This window comes from Poecile atricapillus, chromosome 5 (assembly GCF_030490865.1).
Source record: "Poecile atricapillus isolate bPoeAtr1 chromosome 5, bPoeAtr1.hap1, whole genome shotgun sequence".
Lineage (NCBI taxonomy): Eukaryota > Metazoa > Chordata > Aves > Passeriformes > Paridae > Poecile > Poecile atricapillus.
Genome location: NC_081253.1, coordinates 41,530,435 through 41,542,791, shown reverse-complemented (window position 1 = coordinate 41,542,791; position 12,357 = coordinate 41,530,435). Strand labels below are relative to the sequence as shown.

General features: G+C 55.5%; 1 protein-coding gene and 4 non-coding genes across 5 annotated transcripts; 3 read left to right on the top strand and 2 right to left on the bottom strand.

The window, feature by feature from the left end:
- The first annotated feature begins 1,437 nt into the window (after positions 1–1,437).
- Positions 1,438–1,509, top strand: TRNAP-AGG (transfer RNA proline (anticodon AGG)). The gene has a single exon. It is a non-coding gene; the product is annotated as a tRNA-Pro (tRNA).
- A 289-nt stretch (positions 1,510–1,798) lies between these two features.
- TRNAA-UGC (transfer RNA alanine (anticodon UGC)) lies at positions 1,799–1,870 on the bottom strand. The gene has a single exon. It is a non-coding gene; the product is annotated as a tRNA-Ala (tRNA).
- Positions 1,871–2,210: 340 nt separating this feature from the next.
- On the bottom strand, positions 2,211–2,282 carry TRNAP-AGG (transfer RNA proline (anticodon AGG)). The gene has a single exon. It is a non-coding gene; the product is annotated as a tRNA-Pro (tRNA).
- A 769-nt stretch (positions 2,283–3,051) lies between these two features.
- On the top strand, positions 3,052–3,133 carry TRNAS-CGA (transfer RNA serine (anticodon CGA)). The gene has a single exon. It is a non-coding gene; the product is annotated as a tRNA-Ser (tRNA).
- A 289-nt stretch (positions 3,134–3,422) lies between these two features.
- On the top strand, positions 3,423–9,336 carry FTCD (formimidoyltransferase cyclodeaminase). The gene is made up of 14 exons (XM_058839406.1): positions 3,423–3,612; positions 4,355–4,538; positions 4,892–5,020; positions 5,128–5,216; positions 5,425–5,604; positions 5,693–5,830; positions 6,117–6,248; positions 6,890–6,951; positions 7,615–7,744; positions 7,855–8,016; positions 8,400–8,443; positions 8,524–8,662; positions 8,941–9,036; positions 9,199–9,336. Exons 1-14 carry the CDS (start codon positions 3,559–3,561, stop codon positions 9,283–9,285), a joined length of 1,626 nt encoding a protein of 541 aa, XP_058695389.1. The 5' UTR covers positions 3,423–3,558; the 3' UTR covers positions 9,286–9,336.
- The last annotated feature ends 3,021 nt before the right edge of the window (positions 9,337–12,357 follow it).

The following is a 12,357-nucleotide window of genomic DNA, read 5'->3' as shown; positions in this document are numbered from 1 at the left end:
TCCAGGCAGAGGAGGGAAAGAGCCTTGGGCATTTCTATGCAGGCTTGAAGTGCCAGGAGGCAGTGCTACGCCTTTCCTAAGGAGCTCTGACAGCCCTGCATCCAGGAGGGAGGGGTCTGGAGAGGCAAAAGGACATAGAGATGCTGGGAGTGGATCCCAGGGCCTCATGCATGCAAAGCAAGTAAGTGCTCTCCCACTGAGCTACACGCCCTTTGCAAGAGCAGGGAGAGGGCCCATGCTGGGGTGGGGATACCTTGGTTGAGGCTCCCTTCCCGAAAGCACCATCTTGAGCAGCTCCTGTGTTCCTGTGCTGTGATTAAATTGCTTTAAGGATCTGGACGTCAGAGACTTTTCCTCACTGGCACAACCTCAGGTTTCCCCTGGCAACCATGAGGTGACTGGATGGGAGCAGAGTGTGCAAGGAGCCATGTGAGGCCCTCGTTGGTTCACCTGGAACTGCCCAATGAGGCAGCTGGGACTCTGTGCAGCTTCTTACACTCTGGGAGTGGGGAGGTGCTTCTTGCTGTGGCCACGAGGTTCCAGATCCAGCATGTCTCACTCCCAGCCCCTCTTCCCTTCATAAATGCCCTTCACCAGCTATTTGCAGCAGCTGGAATAGCCAGTGGTTTTTGTGCCACCTTTCTCCATGGGGCATTCTGCAAAGGCAATCCCCTGCGAACTATGTTTGACGTCACTGGCAGCAAATGGCCGTGTCTGTGTGCCAGGGGCTGTCCATGCATGGGGTGTCTTTGCTGTCCGTGCATGGGGTGCAGCGGTGCCGGGGCTGTGGTAAGGGGGGATTGCAGTGAGCAGTGTGGGAAGTGTGAGTTGGTGCCATGTGTGAGGTGTGGAAGGGTTGTGTTATAAATGAGTAGCCAATTTGATTAATAAGAAATTTATTCTATGATCAAAATACAGTCGTAAAAAGAAACAATAAGCAAAAATCAGTTCGGTGCTGTGCTGGGTGAACAGCACCAGGTGAGACAGGGAGGAGAATTTCTGCAGCACTTCACCACCATGCTTCACAAACTGCGATTGTTCCAGGGTGCTTTTTATATGTTATCAGGCTTTCTGGCGGTCCTTTGGAATACACTTCTTGCAGACAAATATTCATGCTGTTTTGGGTGTACATGTTGTAATTTCGTTTGGTTTCTTGGAAATACACTCTTGCAGACGAATTGGCCTTGCTGCATATCACTATAATCTTGTCAGGGAAGGTTTCCTGGAAATATGCTAAGATACTTGTCAAACAAGATTATAACTTTAGCACGAATTTACTCATGCTATTTTTCACAGGCTGTAAAGGGGTGTACGGGTGCATGTGCAGGCAGGGCCCCGTGTGGCAGCGTGTACATGGATCAGCATTTTGCTGGGCAGCGGAGAAGCGTCTGGGGTGTCTCGGGCCAGAGGGCAGACACAGGGCAAATGCCACACCCCGGCTCGTTGGTCTAGGGGTATGATTCTCGCTTAGGGTGCGAGAGGTCCCGGGTTCAACTCCCGGACGAGCCCTCTTTTTGGGCACCCAGCGCCTCCCTGCCACCTGACTGCTCCCCCCAGTACCAGTGGTCACCCCAAGAGACACCGTCAGCCCCACAGGGAAGGAACACTGGGTATCTCCACACCCTGCAGCACCTGGGTAGGGAGGGAAATCTCTGCGGGCATTTCCTCGCTGACTGCTTTGGTGTGCCAGGAGGCAATCCCACATCCACAGGCAGCCCCCGAGATTTTCTGGGGGGGTCTGGAGGGTGTCTGGCTGCCCCGCATGCATCAGAGAGGGGTGTGGAGAGGCAAAAGGACATGGAGATGCTGGGGGTTGATCCCAGGGCCTCTTGCATGCAAAGCAAGCGCTCTCCCGCTGAGCTACATCCCCCCGCCCAACACAGTGTGTGTGCTGGCGTTCTCCTTGCTCGGGGACAATCCCTGTGTCTGCTGCCTTCGCTTGCTGTTCAAACTCGGGAAAAGGGGTTCAAGCATTTGAGTGTCCCTTAGGTGTCACTGGGCTGGTGAGGGGGTTGGAATAGGGGGAATACTTGTGCGGCAGAGCAGGGAGGTTATTTTCCAGGCACAGAGGCCATGTAAGGGGCGGAGTGTAGATGGGCCGCGGCCGTGTCGGCCGGCTGCAGTGCCGGGCGGGACGGAGGTGGTGAGCGGGAATGTGAGGGCATGTTTGCAGTGCGCTTGAGTCGCGGCCGTGGATACGAAAAAGAGAAGGGCTCGTCCGGGATTTGAACCCGGGACCTCTCGCACCCTAAGCGAGAATCATACCCCTAGACCAACGAGCCGCACTATTTTGGGTTTTGAGACATCCTGTAAGAGGCGGTACGGAGATTCTCTCATCTGCCTCACAACCGTCTCAAGGACAGAGACTGAGACCCTGAATATCACAAGGGACTTGGTTTAGGAGTTTGGGCCTAGCTGAGGTGGATGTTTGCTAAGTGATTGTTTGCAGGTGGTTGCATGGTACAATGTCCTCGTTCCTGCTGGTGAGCAAAGGTTTGTGTGTGGTACCCTGGACAATGGCTTTCCGTGACACATTGCCTTCGTTCCTGCTGGTGAGCAAAGGCTTGTAAGAAGTGGTTTGCTCTGTACCCTACATCTGCCCCCTGCGCAATGGAATTCATCACAGTGATCATCAATCTCCTCTGTTTTTGGCCCTGTGCCCCTTGCTTTGTAAAAGACTATAAAATTATACCCCAAACTTACCTTCCTTTGAGATCTCCCCAACGGACAGAAGACTCTGCGTCGTTGGACGGCTGAGTGGGCTTAGACATTGGTAGCTATAATCCCCTTACTCTCTTTCTCTTATGCTTTGCTTTATCCTCTTTTCCCTCTGTCACATATTAGTGCTGATGAGCACTCAATAAAGAGTGCTTTACTGTTTAAGCCCTTGGTTTGCTGATAATCTTTTGTACTCTAAGACCGAATAAAAGAACCACATCACAAATCCCAGCTTGCGGATTGTGACACATCCTGGACACTTTCCCTCCTCCCAGCAAAATGCAGCGCGGTCCTGTCTGGCACCAGGGTGCCCCCCCTACCATGGGGCCCAGGGCTGTGATGGCCGAGGGGTGAAGGCGTTGGACTCGAAATCCAATAGGGATTCCCTGCGCAGGTTCGAATCCTGCTCACAGCGATGAATTTTACCTGATATCCATGGTGAAGGTCCTGCAAGGAGCTGTCTCCCCCACGAAGAACAGTGTTCATGTTGCAGTGACTTGGCTGTCCCATGTGGTAATCACAGCATATTGCTGATTGCAGTAGATTTTTTTTCGTCATCCATTAATTGGTGCTGGCGAGCCCTGCCATTTGGCCCCCCAGAGCCCTTGTGCTTGGAGATGTTCCAAGCACAGCAGGGCCAGTACCATGTGTTTATCCAAGCCCCTTTCTGTCCCCTGGCCACAGATCGATTCAGTTAATTAGAAACTCGAGCTTGGGAAAGACGCAACGGGTCGGCTGCTGAGAGGCTTTTGCTTCGCAGTGGGATTGGAAAGTGCAGGAAAACCCCGGGGTGTGAAGAGCTGAGCCAGGAGCTGAAGGGTGCAAGCAGACCCTGGGACCATGGCAAAGCTGGTGGAATGCGTCCCCAACTTCTCAGAGGGGAATAACAAAGAGGTGAGGGAGTATGTAGAAGGGCTGATGGGTGGGTGACACCAGGGTGCTGACAGCTAGGTTTCCCCCTTCAGGGCAGTACCCACTGTTAGACTCTGCCGTGCCTCCTTTACAGTGCTGTGCACTTTTCACTACCTGGCTAGTGCCAGAAATGCCTAAAGGTAGCCTCAGCTCCCTTACAGCACCTTGGTGAGAAGCAGGGGCTCAGACCTCCTCCACCTTTGGCTGCAGGTTGCTCTAGCACCAGGTCTGGGGTTAGTGTGGGATACCCCTGCAGAGAAATATTGCTTGCAGTTGTGCCAAAAGATGCTGTCCAGGTTAATGGAGTCTGTCCTGGGCATCAGCTTTCAACTGAACTTTGGCTCTGCCAGTGGCAGGAGAGTTCACCAAACCCAGCATGGCTGTAAAAACACAGCCTCCTCCAGGGAAGAGGCTTTGCAGAGCCAAATGTGTTGGGAAGCTGGCATGTGGAGGATGTATCCTCAGGAACAGCAATTTGTGGCGGAGCTCTGTGACATGCAGCAGTAGCCAGGTCTCTCTCCCCAGCCATGGCAAGTTTAGGGAGCCAGGGGTGCCCCAAACCCCCTGGGTGGGAGTGGGATGCTTGTGCAGGGCTGCATCCCCACTGATCACAGGATCATCCTCAACCCCATCACCAGTGGGAAGGGGGAGAGCTGAGATGTCCCCTCTCTTGAAAAGCTATGGCTGTTGTGCAGCCCCCTTGCTCCTGTCTGCTGTCCGGCAGGTAATTGATGCAGTGGCACAGGCCATCTCCCGGACACCAGGATGTGTGCTGCTGGATGTGGATGCTGGTGCCTCCACCAACCGCACTGTCTACACCTTTGTGGGGTCCCCCGAGGCCGTGGTGGAGGGGGCACTGAGTGCGGCCCATGTGGCTGGGCAGCTGATTGACATGAGCCGACACTCAGGTGAGCTTGGGAGAGGCCCAGGGGCTGGGCTGGCACAGAGGGGGCTGCTGTGCTGCTGGGACCAAGCATGGCACTGGAACAGGGACTGTGGTCCCAGCCCCAGGTCTGACAAAGTTTATGAAGTGTTGGCAGTGCTCTCAGGCACATGGTGGGATTGTTGGGGCGGCCCAACAGCAGGGCCAGGTGTTGGACTCAATGTTCCTCGTGTGTCCCTTCCAACTTGCATTATTCTGTGATTCTATGGTTTCTCACAGCAACTGTGTCCAATCTGTAAGAGTGTGGGAAAGGGTTGTTCTCCCTTCTTACCTTCTTGTTCTTCCCACTTCCCATTCCTGTATCTGCCCCACCACCAGGCGAGCACCCTCGCATGGGGGCCTTGGACGTCTGCCCCTTTGTGCCGGTGAGGAACGTCAGCATGGAGGAGTGTGTCACCTGTGCCCACATCTTCGGGCAGCGCTTGGCAGCAGAGCTGGGTGTGCCTGGTGAGTGGGGTCAGGAACCTCTCCACATTCCATCCCACCCTGCATGATTCCAACTGTTGGAGAAAGTCCCCTGCCTGCTGGTGCTCACCCCTGACTGTGTCTTGCAGTTTACCTGTATGGAGCGGCGGCACGGGACGAGAGAAGGAAAGCCCTGCCCTCCATCCGTGCTGGAGAGTATGAGGCACTCCCTGAGAAGGTGAGTCTGGTGGAGGCACAGGCTGGACAGTCCTGATCTGTACTTCCCTGGCTTCAGGGAGCATGCTGGGCGCTGGTGTAGTCCCTTTGCACCAAGAGGAGCTGGTGACACAAGTGGTCATGGCAGATTCCAGCTGGGGAGGGAGACGGGAAGGTGGCATGTCCTCCTGGGTGGTGCCAGCCCACACGGTGTCCTCCCTCCTCCCCAGCTTGCAAAACCAGAGTGGGCTCCTGATTTTGGGCCCCCAGCTTTTGTCCCCCGGTGGGGGGCCACAGTGACAGGTGCCCGGACCTTCCTTATTGCGTACAACATCAACCTGCTGTGCACCAAGGAACTGGCTCACCGCATTGCCCTCAACATCCGCGAGCAGGGCCGCGGGCCCAACCAGGTACCCTAGGAGCGTGGGCACACCAGGAGCACACCTGCCTGTCCCCACACCTCCTGGGCTGTGCCCTGAATGTGGCAGTTGTTGGCAGCCCGGGCGCTTGAAGAAGGTGCAGGGCATTGGCTGGTATTTGGAGGAGGAGAACATGGCCCAGGTTTCGACGAACCTGCTGGACTTTGAGACCACACCACTCCACACCGTCTATGAGGAGATCTGCCGAGATGCACAGGTGGGTGGCCTGGGGTGCTTGTTCCCAAGGGGGCTTCCCAGAGGATGTCTCTCACCAAGCTTTATGACCTACCCTCAGGTCAGGCTCTGTTTTCTCTCATGGTTAGCTCAGCCAAAGTGCGAAATGGCACAAAACCCCCAGAAACTCAGCAACTTGCAACCCAGCTCCTCTGTTGAAAGCTTTTCTGTGAGCTTCCCATGTCTTGGGAAGGGATGAGGACCACCAGGCTGGGGTAGTAGTGGCAGCAGGGCTCTGAGGAAAATCACATTTCTGATGTCCTTTGCAGGAACTGAATCTCCCAGTGGTGGGGTCTCAGCTGGTGGGGCTCATTCCCAAGAAGGCCATGATGGATGCAGCTGAGTTTTACATCAAGAAGGAAAAACTTTTCATCCTGGAGGAGGAACAGAAGATCAGGCTGGTAATGTGGCTTCTCCTGCTACCAGCACAAGGGTGGGATCATGAGAGAGACACATCCCACCCCCCACCAGCCTCCCGAAGTAGCACTGAGCAGAGATTTGGGACTGCTCAGGCCCCAGGCACGACACTTGTCTCCAGAGTGGATTTTGTGGGGTGGGGACAGCAAGTGGGACAAATTGCTTTATTGTGCTGAGCACGCTGAGATGCACAGGGAGCAGGAACCACAACCCATGAGGACTGGGTGTGGGTAGCAGCCACTTGTCTTGCCTGCATGGAAGCCAGGAGGGAAGGAGGTGTCCCCAGATCTCAGGGACAATGTGTGGCATTATGTGAGGCTGTCCCAGGATGGGGAGTAAGCTGGAAAGGAGGAGACAGGCTCTGCTGTTCCACTGCAGGAGGGAGGGACTTTTCCAGCCTGTGGGGAACGTGCTAGATAAGAGCAAGCTAATGATTTATCTGTACAATTCCCAGTCATTTGGAGGTGACCGCACATTGCCCCCGAGTCTGGGAGGGGATGGGCTGGTGGTGCCAGGGGTGGTGGCCCAGTCAAAGCGCTGACTCACCCATGGTTAATTAGCAGTGGGGAATGAGGATGCAGCAAGACTTATGTGACAGGGCTGACAGCAGTGCTGCTCCTTGCAGGTGGTCAATCGGCTGGGCCTGGACTCCCTGTCTCCATTTCACCCCCGGGAGCGCATCATCGAGTAGGGACCCACATCCTACTTCTTGTCATGGTGCCTGTTCCTGCCTGGATGGGAGGCGGGATCCTGCTGCCTGCATCCTGCACTCAGCTTGTTTTGGGAGTGGAGACTGCTCCCAGCTCCTCTTCACAGCCTGGGGACATCTCTGTTGGGTGGTGTGCAGGAGCAGGGTGGTTCCCTGCTCCAAAATGCTGATGTATGTGAACATGGAGTGGGGGAACTTCAGGTTGCTTCAGCAGGCAGTGGGAGCAGGTTTCATGGCCAGATTTGAATGTTAAATTCCTTACCCTATCCCCATGCAAATTTCACTCCCTCTGATTCATATGCTGCAGCACCTGGTGTGAAACATGAGTCTGTGGGGGGAAAGGAAGGGAAATCCACCCATGAGGTGAAGTCCTTGTCACCCTCCTGGCCCATGGCTGCAGGGGTGTTTCTGTCCCACGAAATGCTGTTTGCATCAGCTCAGGGCAACCCCCACACTACCTGTGCTCCCCAGCTGTCCCCATGGGGTTCCCAGTCCTTACCATGACCCTTAGGCTGCATTTTTTGGGTTAGTCCCCTACTCATTCATGGGGTCAATGCTGGAGAGAACAGTGCTGGGTGAGAAGGGTCTGGGTGGTGGTGATGTCTCTGCACCTGGAGGGCTCTAAACCACTTGTGCTGCAGGTACTTAGTGGAGGCAGGAGAGGTGGACAGGGGGCTGGTGGCCAAGCCACTGGGTGCCTTTGTGCAAGCAGTTGGAGCAAGGTCGGCAGCGCCAGGAGGAGGCTCTGTGTCTGCAGCTGCGGGAGCCCTGGTATGTGCCCCACACCGAGACAGATGCCTAGGGGTCCTGGGTGTGCCAAGAGGAGCTGGCATGGTGGTAGCAGTGGGAACTGTGTCCTACTGGAGGATTTACCCTGGCAGGGAGCAGCACTGGGCAGCATGGTGGGACTGATGAGCTACGGGAAGCGGCAGTTTGAGGACCTGGACCCCATCATGAGGAAGCTGATCCCCCCTTTCCACCAGGCCATGGAAGAGCTGGTGGCTATGGTGGATGCTGACTCCCATGCCTTCAGCAGCTACATGGTGAGGTCCCACCAGAGGCATCCTGCAGGGAAACAGGGGGGCTTTCCAGCTGGGAGGAGGGCTGGGATTGATGTGCTCTGGATTCCTTAGGAGCAGGGCTCTGACCTTAGAATCATAGAATCATTAAGGTTGGAAAAGACCTCCAAGATTTTCAAGTCCAACTTTCTACTGAGTACACCCATACCCACTAAACCATATGACAAAGTGCCACTTCTGCTTCCTTTTTGAACACTTCCAGGGACGCTAAAGCCAGCGCCAGGGGAAGGGACTGTCGTCTCTTAAGGGAGATTTGCAAGGGCACAGGAGCTATGGGGTCTGCCCTGACCCCTGATGCAAGGCACGGTCTGCATAACAGCAGCAAACCTGCTTTTCTTTACCTACAGGAAGCCATGAAGCTGCCCAAGAACACCCCTGAGGAGCGAGAGAGGTTAGCTGGGCTGGTGGGGACTGGCTCGCTGTGGAGGCACAGCCACTCAGCACTCACCCCAGGGCTGTCTCCCCTCCCAGGCGCAGGAGTGCCATGCAGCAGGGGCTGAAGTCGGCCGTGGGAGTGCCCTATGGCCTGGCAGAGAAAGTGAGCGGGCTCTGGCCTGCTCTGAAGGAGCTGGCACGACACTGCAACCTGGCCTGCAAATCTGACATCCAGGTATGGCTCCAGCTCACACACTTGCCCTGCAAGGTGTTCCCTCATATCTTGACCTCCAAGATGCATCTTTCCAGCTGTGCTTCCAAAACTGGCCAGTGGTTTCCACCCAGTAATTCTTTGGCAGCCATTTCCTGAGAATACCAAGAGATTGGAAAACGCTGCATGCTGCTGGGTGGTGCAGGGTGGGAGTCCTGCAGCGTAAGGGTCTGACCTGCTTCAGCGCCGTATGGTGGAGCTGGGTCACCAGGAGAGCTTCTCGCAAGCCCGACTTTCTCCAGGTGGGAGCCAAAATGCTGGAAGCAGCAGTGTTCGGAGCTTACTGCAATGTCATGATCAACCTCAGGGACATCGAGGACGAGGAGTTCAAGCTTGTGGTGAGCTGGGCCGCAGAGGCGGTGTGGCTGACGGGGGCGGAGATGGCGGTGACGCCGCGGGGCTGCTGGTGCCCCTTTGCCACTGGCAGGACATGCAGGGTACTCGGTGGATGGCTCTCCTGGCCTGCCAAGTGCCAAATGACGCATCTTGTCCCCACACAGATGTTACAGAAGGTCTCTGAGCTGCTGGAAGAGGCAAAGCAAAGCTTGGCGGTCGTGCTGGCACTGCTGGACAAGCGGGTGGCCTGAGAATGGCTTGGGAATGTTCTGGGGCAAATACAGCTGGGAAATACTATTGTTGCTGCCTAGGTTCTGTTGGTATCCACCTCTGGAGGGCTGCTCTGCTCAGGCACATGCAGCATCATATCCCCTGGCCTTTCCCTGGACATGGGGGATTTTTTTGCTGTCAGGGGCTTGGACTCCAGGCTCCATCCTCCCATCCCTGGGGCAGAAGTAGACAACTGGGTTGGCAGTGCCTGGGACCACAGTGATCCCAGGAAGGGATGGTGGGATCCTTGTAGCACTGCCTGCTACAAGATCCCTGTGCATGAGCACCTCCTGATCCTGCACAGTCCCTGTGTCCAGAAACCCCCACGAAATACCCTCCCACCTGAGATCTGGGGCAAGACCTGGCACAGTCCCTTTCTGCCAGGTGTCTTTCAGGCTGCGTGTGACAATTCTAGCCTGTTGAATTGCCTGGGAAGGGAGCACTGCCAAACATGAGGCACCATCAGGGGTGTTAGCAGGGAGATGGAGCGGGTTGAGATGGGAGAAACCCTGCACCCTCCTCATAGATCTTCCAAGAAGAAAACCTGAAAATCCAGGCATCCAGCCCTGCCTCCAGTCCCTGTTGACCGTGTGTGACAGCCAGATACTGTCCTCCACCCGCACACCGCGGCAGCAGGCTGAGCAGTGTCTGGCCGCGCACCTCGCTGTCCCACAGCCCCGTCCTATGGGAAGGTCACCCCTGTTCCTGGGCATTGTGCCTGAGCGGGGAGCACCGAGCCTGGGTTCATGGTGGGGTCAGCTGACTCACTGCATCCATCCCATGACTCCGGGAGCTGGAATCTCCGCCCTCCATCGCCTGTGTTTATTATCCCTGTGGGACCTTTGTGCCGGCTGGGAGCGGCGTGTTGACGTTTCCCGCGTGTCCATGGTGACGGTGCGGTGTCACCACTCCGGTGTCACCCCTCCCCACCGCATCCCGGCTCACCGGGGCAGGGCCCCGCTATTTAATAGGTGCTCGACAGCAGGGAGTGCCGTGACAAGGACGGGGATCCCGAGTGCTGCCGGCATTGCCTCTTCTGGGAACTTTTCTGCAGGTTTGGTGAATGCAGGGCAGCGGAGGAGCACGGGGGCAGCGGGAGCATGGGTCAGGGTGCACTGTCCCCATGCCTGGCACTGCACCCAGGCACGTGTCCCCAGTCCCTTGTGGCCCATGAGGATACGAGCCTGGCACCCAGGCTGGGCCAGTGTGGGTATATTTCTATTAACAATGGAAACCGCATGCCTGCGCTTTAGGTGTGCATGGTGCGGGGGACAGTCATTCTGGGGGCTGGTGCTGTCACCAGAGGGACAGGACAGCAGTCGGAATCTGTGGGGGAATGGCACTGCTGGTGAAGCAAGTGCAGTCCCTGTGCTGGAGGCAGACGTGGGACAGAGGAGACAGGTCCCAGCTGCTGGCTGGCCAATGTCCCATGGCAGGAGGTGACTGATGGTGCCTGTCCTTCCCTTTCAGCTTGGAGACCGCTGAGGATGTGTGACCCCAACCAAGGTGAGGGGCTGTGTGGCCAGGCAGGGCTGCAGGTACCATACAGCCATCAAGGCTGAGAGGGGAGCTCTGTGCCATGGCCACAGACACCTGGGGGATTTACCTGCATCCCAAAGGGGTGTGGGGTGTCCTTTGTGAGAAAGAGGTAGACCTGGATGGGTACACCAGCTCCCTGCACTGTCTGTCTTCTGAGAGCCTGTCTCTGCCCACTAACAGTCCCCCTTCTTCCTAGGCCCGCCAGAAGCATACCTTGCAGTGTGCCCTCCTGCCCCTCCAGGATACCGTGGTCCTGACAGAAGTCCCTACCCTCCTGGTGTTGCAGTTTGCCCTGCTGCCCCTCCAGGATACCGTGGTCCTGGTGCAGACCGGGCAGTCTGCCCCCCAGGCCCTGCTCCTCCTGGCCAGCACCCCAATGGGCACCCCCCATCGAGGCATCATCCCCATGGCCACCAGGAGCAGCATAAAAACCACTGAAAGCACCATGAAGGCAAGGTAAGAGTGGGACATCAGTGAACCGTTCCCTAATTCTGCTGTGGTCCTTTAGACCCCTTGTCCATAACCATAACATTTGCCCTGAGCAGCTGGGATTCTCTTCTCCTGTAGTGGCTGGAGCAAAGTGCCCAAACTTCAGTGGTTTTTTTTAGATGTGGAAACTTGTAAGATTAATAAATAGGCAAGAATGAGTCACATTAAGTGAGTAATTTGAAAAGCAATCCATTAAATTCCTCGAAGCCATTTTAAGTGGAGACATGGCTCTAGGTGCATCATGTAGTGTATTAAATCCCAGGACTTTGTCCTGCTCACCTGAGTGCAAGTTCATGCCTCCATAATGGACATTCAGTCAGTGTCTTGCAGCAGAGGAACTGCTTGGTTCCCCCTTAAAAAAAAAAAGAAACTCACAAAAAACCAAAAAAGGAGAAAAAATTCCCTGTGCTTGGAGTAGGTTCTGCAGAAAATACCATTACAGGGTTGGGCATCATCTTGCGCAGGTCAGAATGAGGAACTGCTAAACAAGGCCCCATTTTCAACATTGGAGGTGGGAGCATTTCCCAAACAAATCACACCAGCAGCTCCTCTCACTGGGAAACAGCTCTGGAAGTGGTCTGCTGTGACATTGATCCTTGCTGGCAGAGAGCAAGTCCTTCCTGGAATTTCCTTTATTGACCATAAGAGCCTTGTAAAAAAAATCATAAAAAACCTCCAGCCCTCCCACAATATGGGGCAGCCACCACAGGGTCACTAACCCCTCTCAGGAATGATGTGACAGAGGCTCATTTCCCTGCTGTTCTAAAGTTGTCTTCTCTTCCCCAGCCCTGTGGTGGCTCATGCAGCTCAAGCAGCAGCTCTGACTCTGACTGAATGTCTGGTATGTTCCACCTGCTCTGCAGTGATCAGCAAAACATGAGGCCAGACTCCTCGTGGGAACCCCCTGCATGTCGCTCCACTCCCTCCCCCTTTCCCTCGGAACAATGTTTTGCCTGCTGAGTGATTTTTCTTGTGTGTAGCTTGTAAATCCTTTGACCTGGAATCTCTGAGTCAATGGACATTTC